Genomic DNA, 13434 nt, shown 5'->3' on the forward strand with positions numbered 1-13434 from the left:
AATCCAAGCCTGCACACAAATCTCACTTTACGTACATATAACTCTATTAATAACGCACACTTTGACAAACAAGTGTCCAAAGGTGATCTCTTCTTTTTCAGTAAGAGAGGGGGAATCAGAAACGAATTCCATGCCAATAAGCGCATGATGTCACCATAGAAGGTGTTCCACTAACTCTTTTTCGGCTCCCTTTTTACTGCACTGCTGAGAGCGGTGTTGTAGTAAGCACAAGAAGAACCGAAAAGAGAGCGCGTTGCGGACCACCTTGCCTAATTCCATCGCGAGCAAGCAATTAGAAAGAGCAGCAGAAGGAGAGCACGAAATGAGAGAGCTCTAAGCCGCCTACGCATCTCGCTTTCAGTTCAACTTTTTTGTCGTCCGGATTCCGCGCGTTTTTCCTAGCTCCGCGTTCTTTTGCCGAAAAAAGCGGTAAATTGAAAATGGAAAATTCGGAAAATATAGTCGCGCTATTTGTTTTAGTGCAGTGCAGTGAAAAATATCAAAAATCCTGGCTCTGAAGTGTTTTTTTTTCAATCTAAGAAAATGTGCGTGCCTGATGGTTAATATGTGAAAGTGCAGTGCAACAAGTGTCTAAAACATACATATGTACATATGTACATATGTATGTATGTATATTTGCTTTATTGTGAAATAAATACATATATTTTTTAATATGCAAAAAGGCATCGAAATTGCCAGAGGAGCGCGCTGCGTTTCGTTATGTCCGAGATGTCCCTGCAAAATTTTTTCTCGATCCCGAGGCCTTGCCCTTCGTTCAAAATGGCCTACGTGCCAAATGCACATCTATTGCTCTCCCTTTCTAACACTTAAGGAGAACTAGGCGCAGTCAGGAAGAAGATCAAAAAGGAATAAAAGAGCGCTCCCAATAAGATATGTGACTCTCTCTCTAATTCTGCATAGGCATGCGAAGGTGCTCTCTTATTGCAAAAAGGTGGTGGAAAATGGAGGAATAGGTGACAAATCATGCAAAAAAAATTCTAACAGTTTAAATGGAACTTTTGCTTGACATTTTCATTAGATAATTGGCAACAATAATGCTGAGCCTTTTCGTGTTTGTTGTCCATTGAGCTCTTAATAGAAAAATCTCATTTTACGTATCACGCGACTCTCTTACTCCCACACACCTCGTCGTGAGCGAGCAAATAGGAACAGCAGCAGAAGGAGAGCATGAAATGAGAGAGCACTAAGCCACCTACGCATCTCGCTTTCAGTCCCATTTTTTTTTTCGTCCGGATTCCGCGCCTTTTTCTTAGCTCCGCGTTTTTTTGCCGAAAAAAGCGGTAAATTGAAAATGGAAAATTCGGAAAATATAGTCCCGCTATTTGTTTTAGTGCAGTGCAGGGAAAAATTTCAAAAATCCTGGCATTAAAGTGTTTTTTTTTTTAATCTAAGAAAATTTGCGTTCCTGATCAGTAATATGTGAAAATATATAAAAGTGTAGTGCAACAAGTGTTATGCATACATATGTACATATGTTATTTGTTGCGATCCGTTATGTCCGAGGTGTTCCTCCGAAAATTTTCGTTCGATCCCGTGGTCTTGCCCTTCGTTCAAAATGGCCTACGTGCCAAATGCACATCTATTGCTCTCCCTTTCTAACACTGCAGGAGAAATAGGCGCAGTCAGGAAGAAGATCAAAGGACAGAGAGAGAGAGCGCTGCCAATAAGGTAAGAAACTCTCTCTTTTATTCTGCTTGTTCATACAGCTTTGCTCTTATTGGAAAAATGTGGTGGGAAAGGGTGAAAAAGGTTATAAATCTTGCAAAAAAATGGGAATGCTATGGAAATCTCACAACATAATTAAGATCGCGGCGCTTTTTCTCTTGTTTTGCCCCTCTTTAGCTTTCTTACTGTGAAAAAATCTGTGCTGCAGCAGCCCAGCACCATTCGAGTGCTTTTGTTCAGGTGACGAAATGCGGCTTAAAAGTACGTGGATCTGCCTGCCAAACGCCTCCTAAAAATAAGAGTGAAAACTTTCCCTCACTTTTTATAGTTTTATCAGACGTAAGAAGAAGTCACTCAGTGCTTTACCCTCCCACATATACTGAGTATTTTCTAGTCGTAATGCCGTCTAAGGCTACGAAAGCTTGTTTTACAGTTGCACTTGTGCTTGTCTTTGTTGTTGGTTTTTGCTGTTTTTGTTGGTTGTTTTGGTGTTAGTTCGCTGTTTGACTGCGGCTTTTGCCTTTTGTTTTTATGCCAACAGTAAAAAACATTGAAATGCGATACTATTGTTGCAACAATTGTTGCTGCTGCTGCCACTGCTGTTACAGTTACTGTTGCTGCTGCTGCTGTTGCACATTACCCAACACCTCGCTGCTGTTTTGTTGTTAACGATTGTTGTTGTTGTTGTTGTTGCTTGTCTCGCACAATGTGGGGCCATGTTTCGCCCTCGTGTTGCCAGCATGAAATCTATGGATTTAGCAAGCACTTAAACTTTGTCATACACGTATGCCGCCGCCGTCGCCGCCATCGCCATGTATGGGATCGTACATATGTACAACGAGGATGAGGAGGATGTCTATGATGATGATGATGATGTTGGCATTGGTTTACACCTTCCATTTACCATTCCTTTGGCTGTTTTCCCTTCCATTCCCTATGCCTTTGGCTGTTCTCCCCTCTATTCACCATGCCTTTGGCTGTTCTCCATGCCATTCCCCATTCCTTTCGCTGTTTTCTCCTCCTTTCCCTCTGCCGTTTGTGGACATTTTGCACTTGAAAACCTTCTCGTTGGTCAGACAGTCAAGCGGTACATTAACCTTTGACATTTGAGATTTCCCGTGGAATGAGTGGAATGCAATTGTGATTTGAAATGAAATTACTTAACAGTTAAATGCATCAAGTAGAGGGTGGACTGAAGGAAGTCTAATGAATCGAGTGGAAACAAAAGTGGAGTAAAAAAATCTGCACAACCTCTCTCTCTCTCCCTTGTTTCGACTCATATCGGCGCGCGAGATCGAGTAGATTAAGCGGGTGGTCGGCGGACAAGAAAAGGCGGTAGGCAGGGGGCCCCGTAGTGATTCTAGAAGGTTTTTAAAAGTGCTCAAAACATTCCATCACTACTTCGAACGGAAATCAAATCAAATCACGGGAGTTGTCATATCTTTCTCTTCCAATGAGAGAGAGGGAGAGAGAGTGCCCCACCGTCCCCTTTTGGATCAGCACCACTTGGACCTTCCTGCCAATATGTGCTCGAGTATTGGCTCGTAATCCACGTGGATTATGTCAAAATTGGTATATCATAAAAACGTCGCGTACGTGATGCGAATCATAAGCCCAGATGAGATCCAAAAACAGCCCCCAAGCCATCCATTAGGGGGCTGCAACGCGAAATCGTTCAACACTCAAACCTTTCGTATTCGTTTCCTGGTTCCTGGTTTTCTTTGTTGTTGTTTTATTTTTTTTTTTTTGACCAAATGATTAATTTGTATGCGCCAGGCGGTGACTTTTGCGGTCTCCGGGACAAAGGCCAAAAGTGTTTGGCATGTAACGGAAATGCGCGACGAGAGACCACGCGACCAGAGACCGGGGACCAGGGACCAAGAACCAACAGGCACGGACACGAAAGCGGACAGACAGACAGAGACAGAGAGAGGGGGTGGGGGCAGGGGGGGGGGGGGGCTTTTGAATATGCAATCGGGAAAATAAAGTTTTTTCTCCCCCTTTTTCGGCTAACGGATTTTCCTCAAGGGGAAGTTTTCCCTTTATGGGAATGCCATATAAATTTCTTGGCTTTTGGCCAACAACTTGTTTGGCCAAAAGAAAAACCCAACGAAGACCAGAACCCAAAAATACGATTTCTCTCTCCTTTTCTTTGGCTTAATTTTTTACAACTTGTAAAGAGCAAAATAAAATTCATTGCGCGACAATTGCCATGAAGGGCGGGGTCCTGCCTAGTCCTCGAGCGGGGTCCTACCTAGAGTCCCGTGTCAAGATTTCATTAAAGTTCTTGTCCTTACAGCAGAAGCTCGACCAATGCATGTTGGATGGGAAAACTTCTGCGGGAAAAGCACAAAACGGAGACCGGAAAAACTTTGCCTCATTAATTGAGTCGCTCTATTAGGCAGGCAGCGGGCTTCGGGTGGAAATTACAACGAACAAAAAAAAAAAACAACCAAAGAATTCGCATAAATATAAATGATTCTCAGTTTCTGGTGGAAGTGGGTTTAAGGTTTGTGAGGGACTTGGGAGGAGACGTACTTGGAACTGTGGAAAGGCGAAGCATTGAATACCCTATGAGGGATTGCAATAAATAAATATTTATAAATATAAATGGTAAGAGGGGTAGCACCCTTTTTTGAGCCACCAATTAAGGGAGCTTCGAGTGGGGATGGACATTTATTTCGAAGTATATTTTCTAGTGATATTCGTGGGCTAATCGTACCATTGAGAGCGCTTTTCTGCAACATTTTATCATAGATTCAGCCATTGGTATTGGATAAACTCGTATATTAATTTTGTATCCAAATAGGTGTACATCCGATAGCGCCCATACACCTCCTTGCTTCTTGCTCTTCTGCCAGGCTCTCTTAGATTTTTGTTGAAAGAGAGAGAGCGCGCTCAAAAGCCAGCAGCTCCTTCCTCTTCGACATGACGCAGCTGAGGACTGAGATATGACTGTATGTGTGCACACGTATGCTCATGCATTGGAGATCTGCCTGCTTATATTGGTTTTTTTCGAGCGCTTTCGAAGTGGGAGTGAGGGAATCTATATGTAAATTGAGACCTGCCAGATCGAGCGTTTCTTGCTTGGAAACAGATCATCCACATGGCTATATCCACTATTCCATCTACTATTCACTATGATCATGATATATAGAGAATTTATGGAAGTCAAGTCAATAAGCAGTAGAAATTAAAGACAAAGAATCGATGCATCAGAGTAGGAATATTATTTTAATTATGGAAAATTGTTTTTGTCTAATTTTGAGTTTTCTTTTCGTGGGAGATTGAATCGCCCGAGAATCGAAACGAGACCGTAGCCGCCGTAAGTGAACTTCACACATTTATTACCAACGAATTCCAATTCCTGGGAATAAAAGATAGACATCATAGATGGCGGCAGCACGGAAATAGTCTAAAGAAAAAGAAGATGCAGATGAAGATGAAGAATAATATTTGGCAGTGTCGTTCGGTTTTTGGGAAACTCAAGAGAAAAAAAACTCAAGACCCGAACCGATTAACTCCTTTTAGAAATATTCTTTTGTATGTTAGGATTTTAAATAATTGGCCAAGTTCGTATAACACTAGTAGGGCCCCCCCACCAGAGGCATCTTGGAAGAGGATCTACTCCTCCTCTCAAATCTACAAGCACATATAGGGGGTTTTTCCCCTTTATCGAATCATAAAAAAATGTCAGAAATATAATTTCCCTGAGAAAAACATCAACATCTTCGCTCAAACCCTCCGCTCAAACCCTTTCAGTGGAAAAATCATAAAAGTATCTCCTTCCTCCCTTTGCCGTTCAGCCAGCAATGAGTTTCCTTTGGGAGGAAGGAGACGGCTTCCTATTTCAATTTCGTATAACAGCAATTTTCCGAAATGAACTTTACACTTGGCCTGCGCTCCTTGGCGCTCCTTGGCGCTGGATATCTGTATCTGTATCTGTAGCTGTATCCTTTTCTTTTTATTGTATTACCGCGAGTGTTATGCTAATTTCCGGAACCGGAATGCCGGAATCTTCCAAAGCCTCCCACCACCGACGCGGAGCCGTCTCCGTCTCCGGCCCAGGTCTCGTCGAGCCGTACGGGAAATGAAATTTAACTGAATTTGCATTGGAATTCGATTAAATCGTTTATGCAAACATTTCGTTTCATTTCATTTGCGGGTTTTTGTGCGCTTTCCCGCTTGAAAGACTGTGCTTTGGGGCCACTCTCCGCCCCACTCTCCGCCCCACTCTTCGCCCACCCTACGCCCATGTGAATGTGGGGAAATCCTTGCTTGAGGAAAAGCCTCAAGTTGATTTTGGCGTTTATATCGTTTGCATAATTCTCATACATTTGTTTGTCTGGCTGTCCGTCCGTCTGTCTGTCCGTCTGTCTGCCTGTCCTTCGGTGGCTTGTTATTTATGAATTAATTCCATTTCGCCATGTAAATGTGCAGCAAGGTAATCGAGTGTGCCGCCGCCTAACAATTTGCATACAAAATATGAACACATTTTCGTGGCGGCTTAGCAAGAGATTGATGGGAGATGACAGGGGGATTGGGGCTCGGATTGGGGCCAAGAAAGGATGATGAAGGCTGGCATAAAGATTGCTTTTGATTGGTATGAGATTGGGGCAACTACAGGGCAGATTCCTTAATCAACGGCCATATTTCTCACTCATTTCTCATTCGGTTTAAATCCTTTTCGAACACTTGGATTGTGTGTGTTTTCGAGGGTGTTGACGGTGGGCGTATTTGACAAACACACCCCCTGGGGCCCGCCCGAACGCAGCCGCGTCGAAAATTATAAATAGCGGTTATTATGAAGCCATAATTTATGCAAATGAAAGGGTGGGGTCCTTGGACTGGGCCTGGGCTTCGACTTCCAGCCAGCTCTAATTGTTTGATTAATGGTTTTGGTTTAGCCACGGCACGTGTCTCGGGACAATATGAGTGGCTAGCCGCCACCCACAGCCGCCACCCTTAGAGTAAACGCCCCCCCCCCCGCGCCCCCAACCCTCTCCTGGAAGGACTACTGATGTAAAGTGCAAATATTGTTTCAATGCGAAAACTTACCTTTTAAGATGGCAGCGGCCACCCGCAGCGCAAACTTGAGAGTATCTCGTATCTGGTGGATACGCGCACGTATCTGCAGCACTTGGCAGAATGCAAATATCACAGACACACAGTACATACAGTACACTGTACGTATATCATGTTTTCTCGAGTTTTCCTCCTGGAGTGGAAAAAGTGTGGACCTTTTTTGCCTTTGGGCCCTGCCTGCCAGCCTCTCAGTGGCGGCTTAATGGCATCATATTTTGTGATTATAAACGGCTAAAAGATGGCCAAGAAAAGCCAAATACAAACAGCTTCTCGGACCATCTTTCCATAAAGAGGAAATCGTCAATTTCTGCAAAGAATAAAAGAGGTTAGAAAATGCAAAAGAAGGAAAAGATGAAATAAAGTTTTGGGCACGACAAAAAGTAGAAAGAAAATGGAGACGAAAAAGTGTGCAACAAATTGAAAACCCAATTGAAAAGTTATTGAAATTGCACAATAATTTCTTGAATTGCATGCCCTATTGAATTTCCCTTAAAAGTTTCCCATCCGACTATCCCCCACTCTCTCCCACTGTCTTCTCCGAGTGGTCTCTTCTCCAGTGTCTCTCTATCGAGCATTTTCAAGCACCATTTGATAACGGAAGGAGGGTGGAGGGAGGGAAAACTTGGCCCGGCCCCCCAGGATATCCCCATTGCATAATGGAATTGTTTAATTATGGCTTGGCGAAACTTTATTCGGGTTTTCCATTCTCAATTTGCACTCAACTGACAATGAAGCATGAACCAATCTGTGAAACAATTGTGGGGCCACTCATTTTCTATGGGAATCTTTTAATAAAGATGGGGAGCAGAAGGAGATTTGATGGTGGGTTAAATGGAAGACTATTCGGACTAGAGAAGGGGCACTCACAGCTCTCGTACGTCGACCCCCGGACTCACATGCTTCGTGGATTTATTGGAAGAAACCACTAAAAAGTAAAGGCAAAGGGCTCTTAGGAATAATTTAAGGAAGAAATCTTAAAACACTGAAAAACTTGACTTGGGAATTATAGGGGTAAACGGAAAAGAAGTGGACGGCGCACCTGAAATTCCAATTGGGAAGGGCGCCGTCTTGGATTATGATTGGCTCTGAACTTGGATCTAGGAAAAGGTGCTGAACTTCACTGTAAAGAAAGGGGAAGGAACTGCGTTTACAGGGAAACAACTACTTGGGAATTATATTAAACAACTTTGACTAAAAATTGTGATCTACTAACAAAAATTAACAGCAAACAACAAATTGTATTAATATTTTGTAATCAAATACAAATCCTTTACTAAATAGAAATAAAAAAAATAAAAACAAAAATTAACAACTAATTAAGTTTTAGCATAGATCAGTAGAGTGGTAAGAGTCCACCAGATTACCAGTTGAGATTAGGCAGAGAAAAGACTCAAAATCACATACCATATGACTTTGCTGCTTTTATACTGCGGGCTCCACACACAAATAAAATACTCCAATATCGGCGAAACGAAGTACTGCCCAACAGGTCCGTGAACACAGGTTTTTCTAGCTTTTACCATCTTTTCCAGACTTACTCCAATTACGGTATCCCTCTCCAAAAAATAGGATTTGTCGAGGCAAGAGATTTGAGATAATTTCATCATTGGAATCAAAACTCTTTCCGTCGAGTCAATACTTCAACTTTGGATAGAAGAAATAGTCACTCAGTGGGGGTAAATCCGAAGAATTGAGCGGGTGGGGTAACCATTCAGTAGCCTTCTCCTTGGACATTGCAGCCTTGCTTTGAGGTCGATTGTACGGCACTCCTCTTACGGAAAGCAAAGAGCAATGTGATGGCCCATGGCTACCAAAATCTCTTGTACTTGCAATCTTCGATCGGTTAGCACCATATTTTTGCACTTTTTCAATTGTTTCGGATTCTCTACGCTTGGGTTCCTACATCCTACACTCTAAGCCCTTAACTTCGCGTCCAGGACGTTCGGCATGGGCCACAACGAAATTCTGTAGAGCACTTTGTAACCAACCCCCCTAGTGAAACCCCTAGAACCACAAAACTAGGTGATAGTTCATCTCGTACAATAAGTTTTAGGCACAATTTCCCATAAACTTTGCCATCTTTACATCGTTCTAAAGATGTGCCATGATTCTGCCTTACTAGACTAGTTGAAGAGATTATAAATCCTAGATTTAATGAGCCCCGAAGCAAAGCCCAAGTGCGAAACATATTTCTGTTCTAAGAAATGTGGAAGGAATATATCTAAGAAATGTATTCGATTGATTGAAAGCGTGTAGAGCGGCACCAGGCCATGAATATCATTACACAGATTCGCGTTGGCATCTCTTTAGACTTTTTTTTCGCTGTGTTCACTCCGCACCGTGTCCAGGCTGGAGGCACTGCTTGGATTCCGGCTTGCCTGGCTGCTGCTTGGATTCCGGCTTGCCAGGCTGTTGCGTTGCTTCTTCGAAGTCAGCTCTTCCTCGTTGCAGGCTATGCAGAGGGCCACAAAGCGGGAGAGCTCGGGAGAGCCCAGTTGGTCCATCAGTTGGGAGGCCGTCATGAGAGCGTCCTTGGTGCGTTCCACCTTGTAGAGGGACGCATTGGCCTTGACAATGAGGAGAGTGCACAGGAAGCGCCAAATCAAGCCGTTGCAGTTTTTGGACTCTGAAAAACAATGGATATAACGTCACTACCCTCGAAAGTGCTCGAATTGGACTTGCCTTTGATGCCCCTGGTGGCTGCAAACCAGCATTCATCGAAACGATTCGACTTCAGATGAGTATCGCCAATCTGATGGAACAGATAGCACTTCTCGATCGAGTATTTGGCAAACTTCATTCGTTTCTCCAGTCGGAATATCAGCTGTCTGTGAATTGGGAGTCCCTTCAATAGAGGAGGGGCTTGCGGGGGCCCTACAATCGAGTCTTACCTGGACTTGGACATGGCCTGATCCGAGTCAACGGGAGCCTGATGGGTGGAGCGGTCTCCGAACACGAAAGTTTCCACATCCCGCGACTTGTCGGTGGGCAGGCGCAGTAGCTTCAGCAGAGCATCCTTTTGCTCGTGGGAGAACCCCTTGTAGGGGACTCTGCACTGATCGGCCAGGGTCAGGGCCAGGGTGTTGTACACTTCGTTCATGAACTCGAATTTCCAGGGCATCACCCGATTCGTTTTCAACACAACGAACTCGCCCATCACCTCCTCCACGTATTTTGAGAGTTTCTAAACAAAACACAAGAACAATAAGGGGATTCCTTAATAAAGCAAACTTACGGTTACGTTTCCTGCCGCACGAAGCTTACGAATGGTCCTCAACACAGAGACCATCGTGCGACGGGTTTGGTACTGCACGCGGTAGAGGTAGTCCTCCCGGAATTTATCCATCAGTTTCTTGTTCGTGAATTTGTTGTACCGCAGGTAGTACATGGGGGAACGGGCATGGAGCATTTTCTGGAATATACAGAATGGTATTTAGGGTACATATATTTAATGATGTCTCGATGATGGTTTAGGGTTTTGGGGGAAGGGGGGAGGAACCACGTCGTTATCCCACGAGGAGTACGCACATTTAGATATAAAGAGGTCAAAATTCAGCTTCATGTACTTTTTCGTGGAAATATAGATGTGAAAAAGACACAAGAAACACCTCAGATTGTAGCTGGACTTTGCAAAAAAACGTCGAGCTTCGTGCGGATCGTAAAAGCGCAAAAAAACGAGAGAGAGCGAGCGCGAGGCCAGGCAGAGGCCGATTGCCAACCAACTGTTAACTGAGAGCGGCTCTCAGCGCTAACAGACTGTTAATCTGTTAACGTGCTAACAGCGCGTGGTTGCCCTGTTACAGCTGTTCACCTTAACATTTAGTTTTATATGGAAAGGCAACATCGAAAGGTGTGCGGATGGGAGAGCGATAGCGAGAGTGAACGACGAGTGAGGTGATCGGCTCAAGACGGGTTCGGATTGAAGATCGATTATGCGAAATACGAGACGTGAGTGGCGACAAGCGAGAAGGAGAAAGAAGGAAAGAACAACCTTCGGGTCTGCCAGCAGCAGCGGCAGCAGAGTCTTGGTGCTGCTTCCAGTGGGGGAGCATATTTATATGTGTGTATATGAATGTGTATTTGTTACAGTGTAGTACAGTGGGCACCTCACTGCTGCACCACTCTCTATAAACCATGGATTAAGGCTATTATCGAGCTGCGTAGCCCTCAATCGTTGCTCTACCTACCAAAAAGTTCTTTAACTCCTCGTATTTCTTTTTGTTGAGAGCACCCAGAAAATACTTGGAGTTGTGGCACTGTTCCAGCAGCAAAGTGGGGTTCCTGAGGAAACAAACGTACAACCCATCAGCAGATAATCGGCAAACGTTTAACCGATAATTACCTCAGCAATTGTTTGAGGAACACCACATCCATCCAGGACTTGTCGATGTACATCTGATTGAACACATTAAAGGCCCGACTTCGCCGGGCGATTTCCAATGGGGGTATGAGTTCTTCCTTTTGGGAAATGAAGGAAATTAATGGGTCTAAAAGAGGGGTACAAATGTGGCTCCTACTTCGATTTCCAGGATGCTCAAGACATCGCATTTGCCTTGTTCCTTCAGGATTTTCCACAGCGGCTTGTTCTGCAGTGCATTGAAGGCCTTGACTTCCATTTCCCTCACTTGGATGACCAGCTTTTCATTCGAGGACAAGAACTGCGTGAGCTCTTCCCCGCAACAGTCTTTGATATTTTCGTTGACCTGAAACCAACAAGAAATGAGCAATCATTGGAATTTGGAACACTCCACCTGGATCGTACCACAGCGAGACGTCTCTGAAAGGCCTTGGCCTTGTTGCCTTTAAACATACGCGTATTGTTGTGCAGCTCCGCCTTGGCAATCTCCAGTTTATTCAGTTCGTAGAGAGCATCGCATATTTCCATATTAATGGGCGCGTATTTGATCTTGAGATCCTTTAAAATGCCTGTAAATCAATACAGAATATAGGATATAGGTAGAACATTCTCCGAGAGAGAGAGAGAATACGTTTGGCTTCGGCACAATCCTTGAGAGCCCCCTCGGTCTGGGCATTCCTCCGCTTGGTGTGGCTCAGATGGTAGAGCGTCACGTAGTCCTCGGGCACCATCGCCAGGGCCCTGTTGTAGTAGTACGCCGACATGTTGTCCCTGCGCCGGTGCGAGTAGTACCAGCCCCAGTCCCTGTAGATCCCGTGCTCTATATCGGGGCTCCAGTCAATCTTCATCCATATCGGAATGGCGGCTCCAACCCCTGCCGCCGGTGTGAGATTCGGAACTATCGACGCCATTCTTGGTTTTGTTTTGTTTTTATTTGTTTCACTTTATTTATTTATTTATGTTTTGTAGTTATTTATGTTTTGTTGTTATTTTGTTGTGTGTTCTGTTCGAGTGCCTACAACGTATTGAATAGTGTGCATTCTCAAAACAGACTTCAAAACACATGACTTTTATTGAAAAGGTTCTTCCTAGACAGGCGACACTTTTTGTGGCAGGCCCTTGGAGCCACTTGTCTTTCAGATTTATGTCTATGTGGATTTCGATCTGGAATATACATTTTTTAAAGGACTATAAATCCGTAAGTAGTCTTGAGGAGAGACCTTTTATTTTTCCTACTCTCTGGGGCAGCCTTCTGTGGCTTCCTTTTCAAGGGTTACTTAAAGGGTTCCCACATCACCTTCTGTGATACCTTTAGTCTTAGAATTCTATCTAGAAACAGGACATATATATCTATCCTAATGCAACAATAACCAGCCTTGCCTCGAGCCCTGCTCCAGGTGGTATTGACTTATCTCCTCGTCCTGGTCATTTGGGTGTGATTCATCGTCTTTCGAGCCCACAATTCGCTCCAAAAAACAACCCATTTGAAAGCTGAATAGAGACTGGCTAAGACCTACAAATTCTATAGCATAAGGAAGCCATAAACCCCCAAAACTATAGGCCAGTATTCTATTCTTCTAAAGATCTACCCGATGGCTCATATGGCAGCTATAAGATAGAGTTTTCGTACAGTTTTTTTGTGTTTCGCTGTGTATATTCTATTGTTTCCCGATTCAGTTAATTCTCATAATTTATTTGCTAATTTAGGGGCAAAAAAAAGTGTTACCATCTCGTACGAGGCTTTACATATACAGTGCCGGACTTAAAGAATGGCACAGCCATAAGTTTCCATCCTTCGGCTGTTTCAAGAGATTTTCCATCGCGATTTTTAGCAGAAAAATAATTTTATTCGATAAATTTATAAATTTTCTATAAGATTGGCTCGTTTTTATAAGCCTGACTTTATTGCATTATTTTGTACAATTTTTTAAACCAAAAATGGTCTAAAATTTTTACCATTTCGTAGCCAAATTCATGGAATTCTGCCTTGGAGACTGCACTCGTGGGCAGCCTTGCATTTTCCTGTTGAAAAAGTACTTTTTCCCGGCCAAATGCGGTCGTTGAGGCGACTTCCATTCTCCAGATCAATGATGAAACCGGCTCGAAAGACCAAATGTAGATGATGATGCGTAATTGAGTTTTAAATTCGAGCTGATTTGTGTGTGCTTTTTCTAAAGAGGCCTCCTTCGAGTGCACTATATTGTCTATGGGAAGGCCGGGACGGAACCAACACAGGGTTCGTGTTGAAGATCATTAAACGCCTGTCGTTTCCTTTTGAAACCTCAACAAAACCGAAAAAAACCCCA

At 43.7% G+C, this 13434-nt stretch overlaps 1 protein-coding gene across 1 annotated transcript; it reads right to left on the reverse strand.

Moving 5' to 3' along the window:
• Positions 1-8964: 8964 nt before the first annotated feature.
• On the reverse strand, positions 8965-12142 carry LOC108164311. Its single transcript, XM_017299960.2, has 9 exons — positions 11760-12142; positions 11534-11697; positions 11289-11474; positions 11114-11229; positions 10959-11052; positions 10007-10183; positions 9663-9955; positions 9454-9599; positions 8965-9397 (listed from the first exon to the last, which is right to left on the reverse strand). The coding sequence occupies exons 1-9, from the start codon at positions 12037-12039 to the stop codon at positions 9078-9080; spliced, it is 1776 nt and encodes a 591-aa protein (XP_017155449.1). The 5' UTR covers positions 12040-12142; the 3' UTR covers positions 8965-9077.
• Between the last annotated feature and the right edge of the window lie 1292 nt (positions 12143-13434).

Source organism: Drosophila miranda, chromosome 4 (assembly GCF_003369915.1).
Source record: "Drosophila miranda strain MSH22 chromosome 4, D.miranda_PacBio2.1, whole genome shotgun sequence".
Taxonomy (NCBI): Eukaryota; Metazoa; Arthropoda; class Insecta; order Diptera; family Drosophilidae; genus Drosophila; species Drosophila miranda.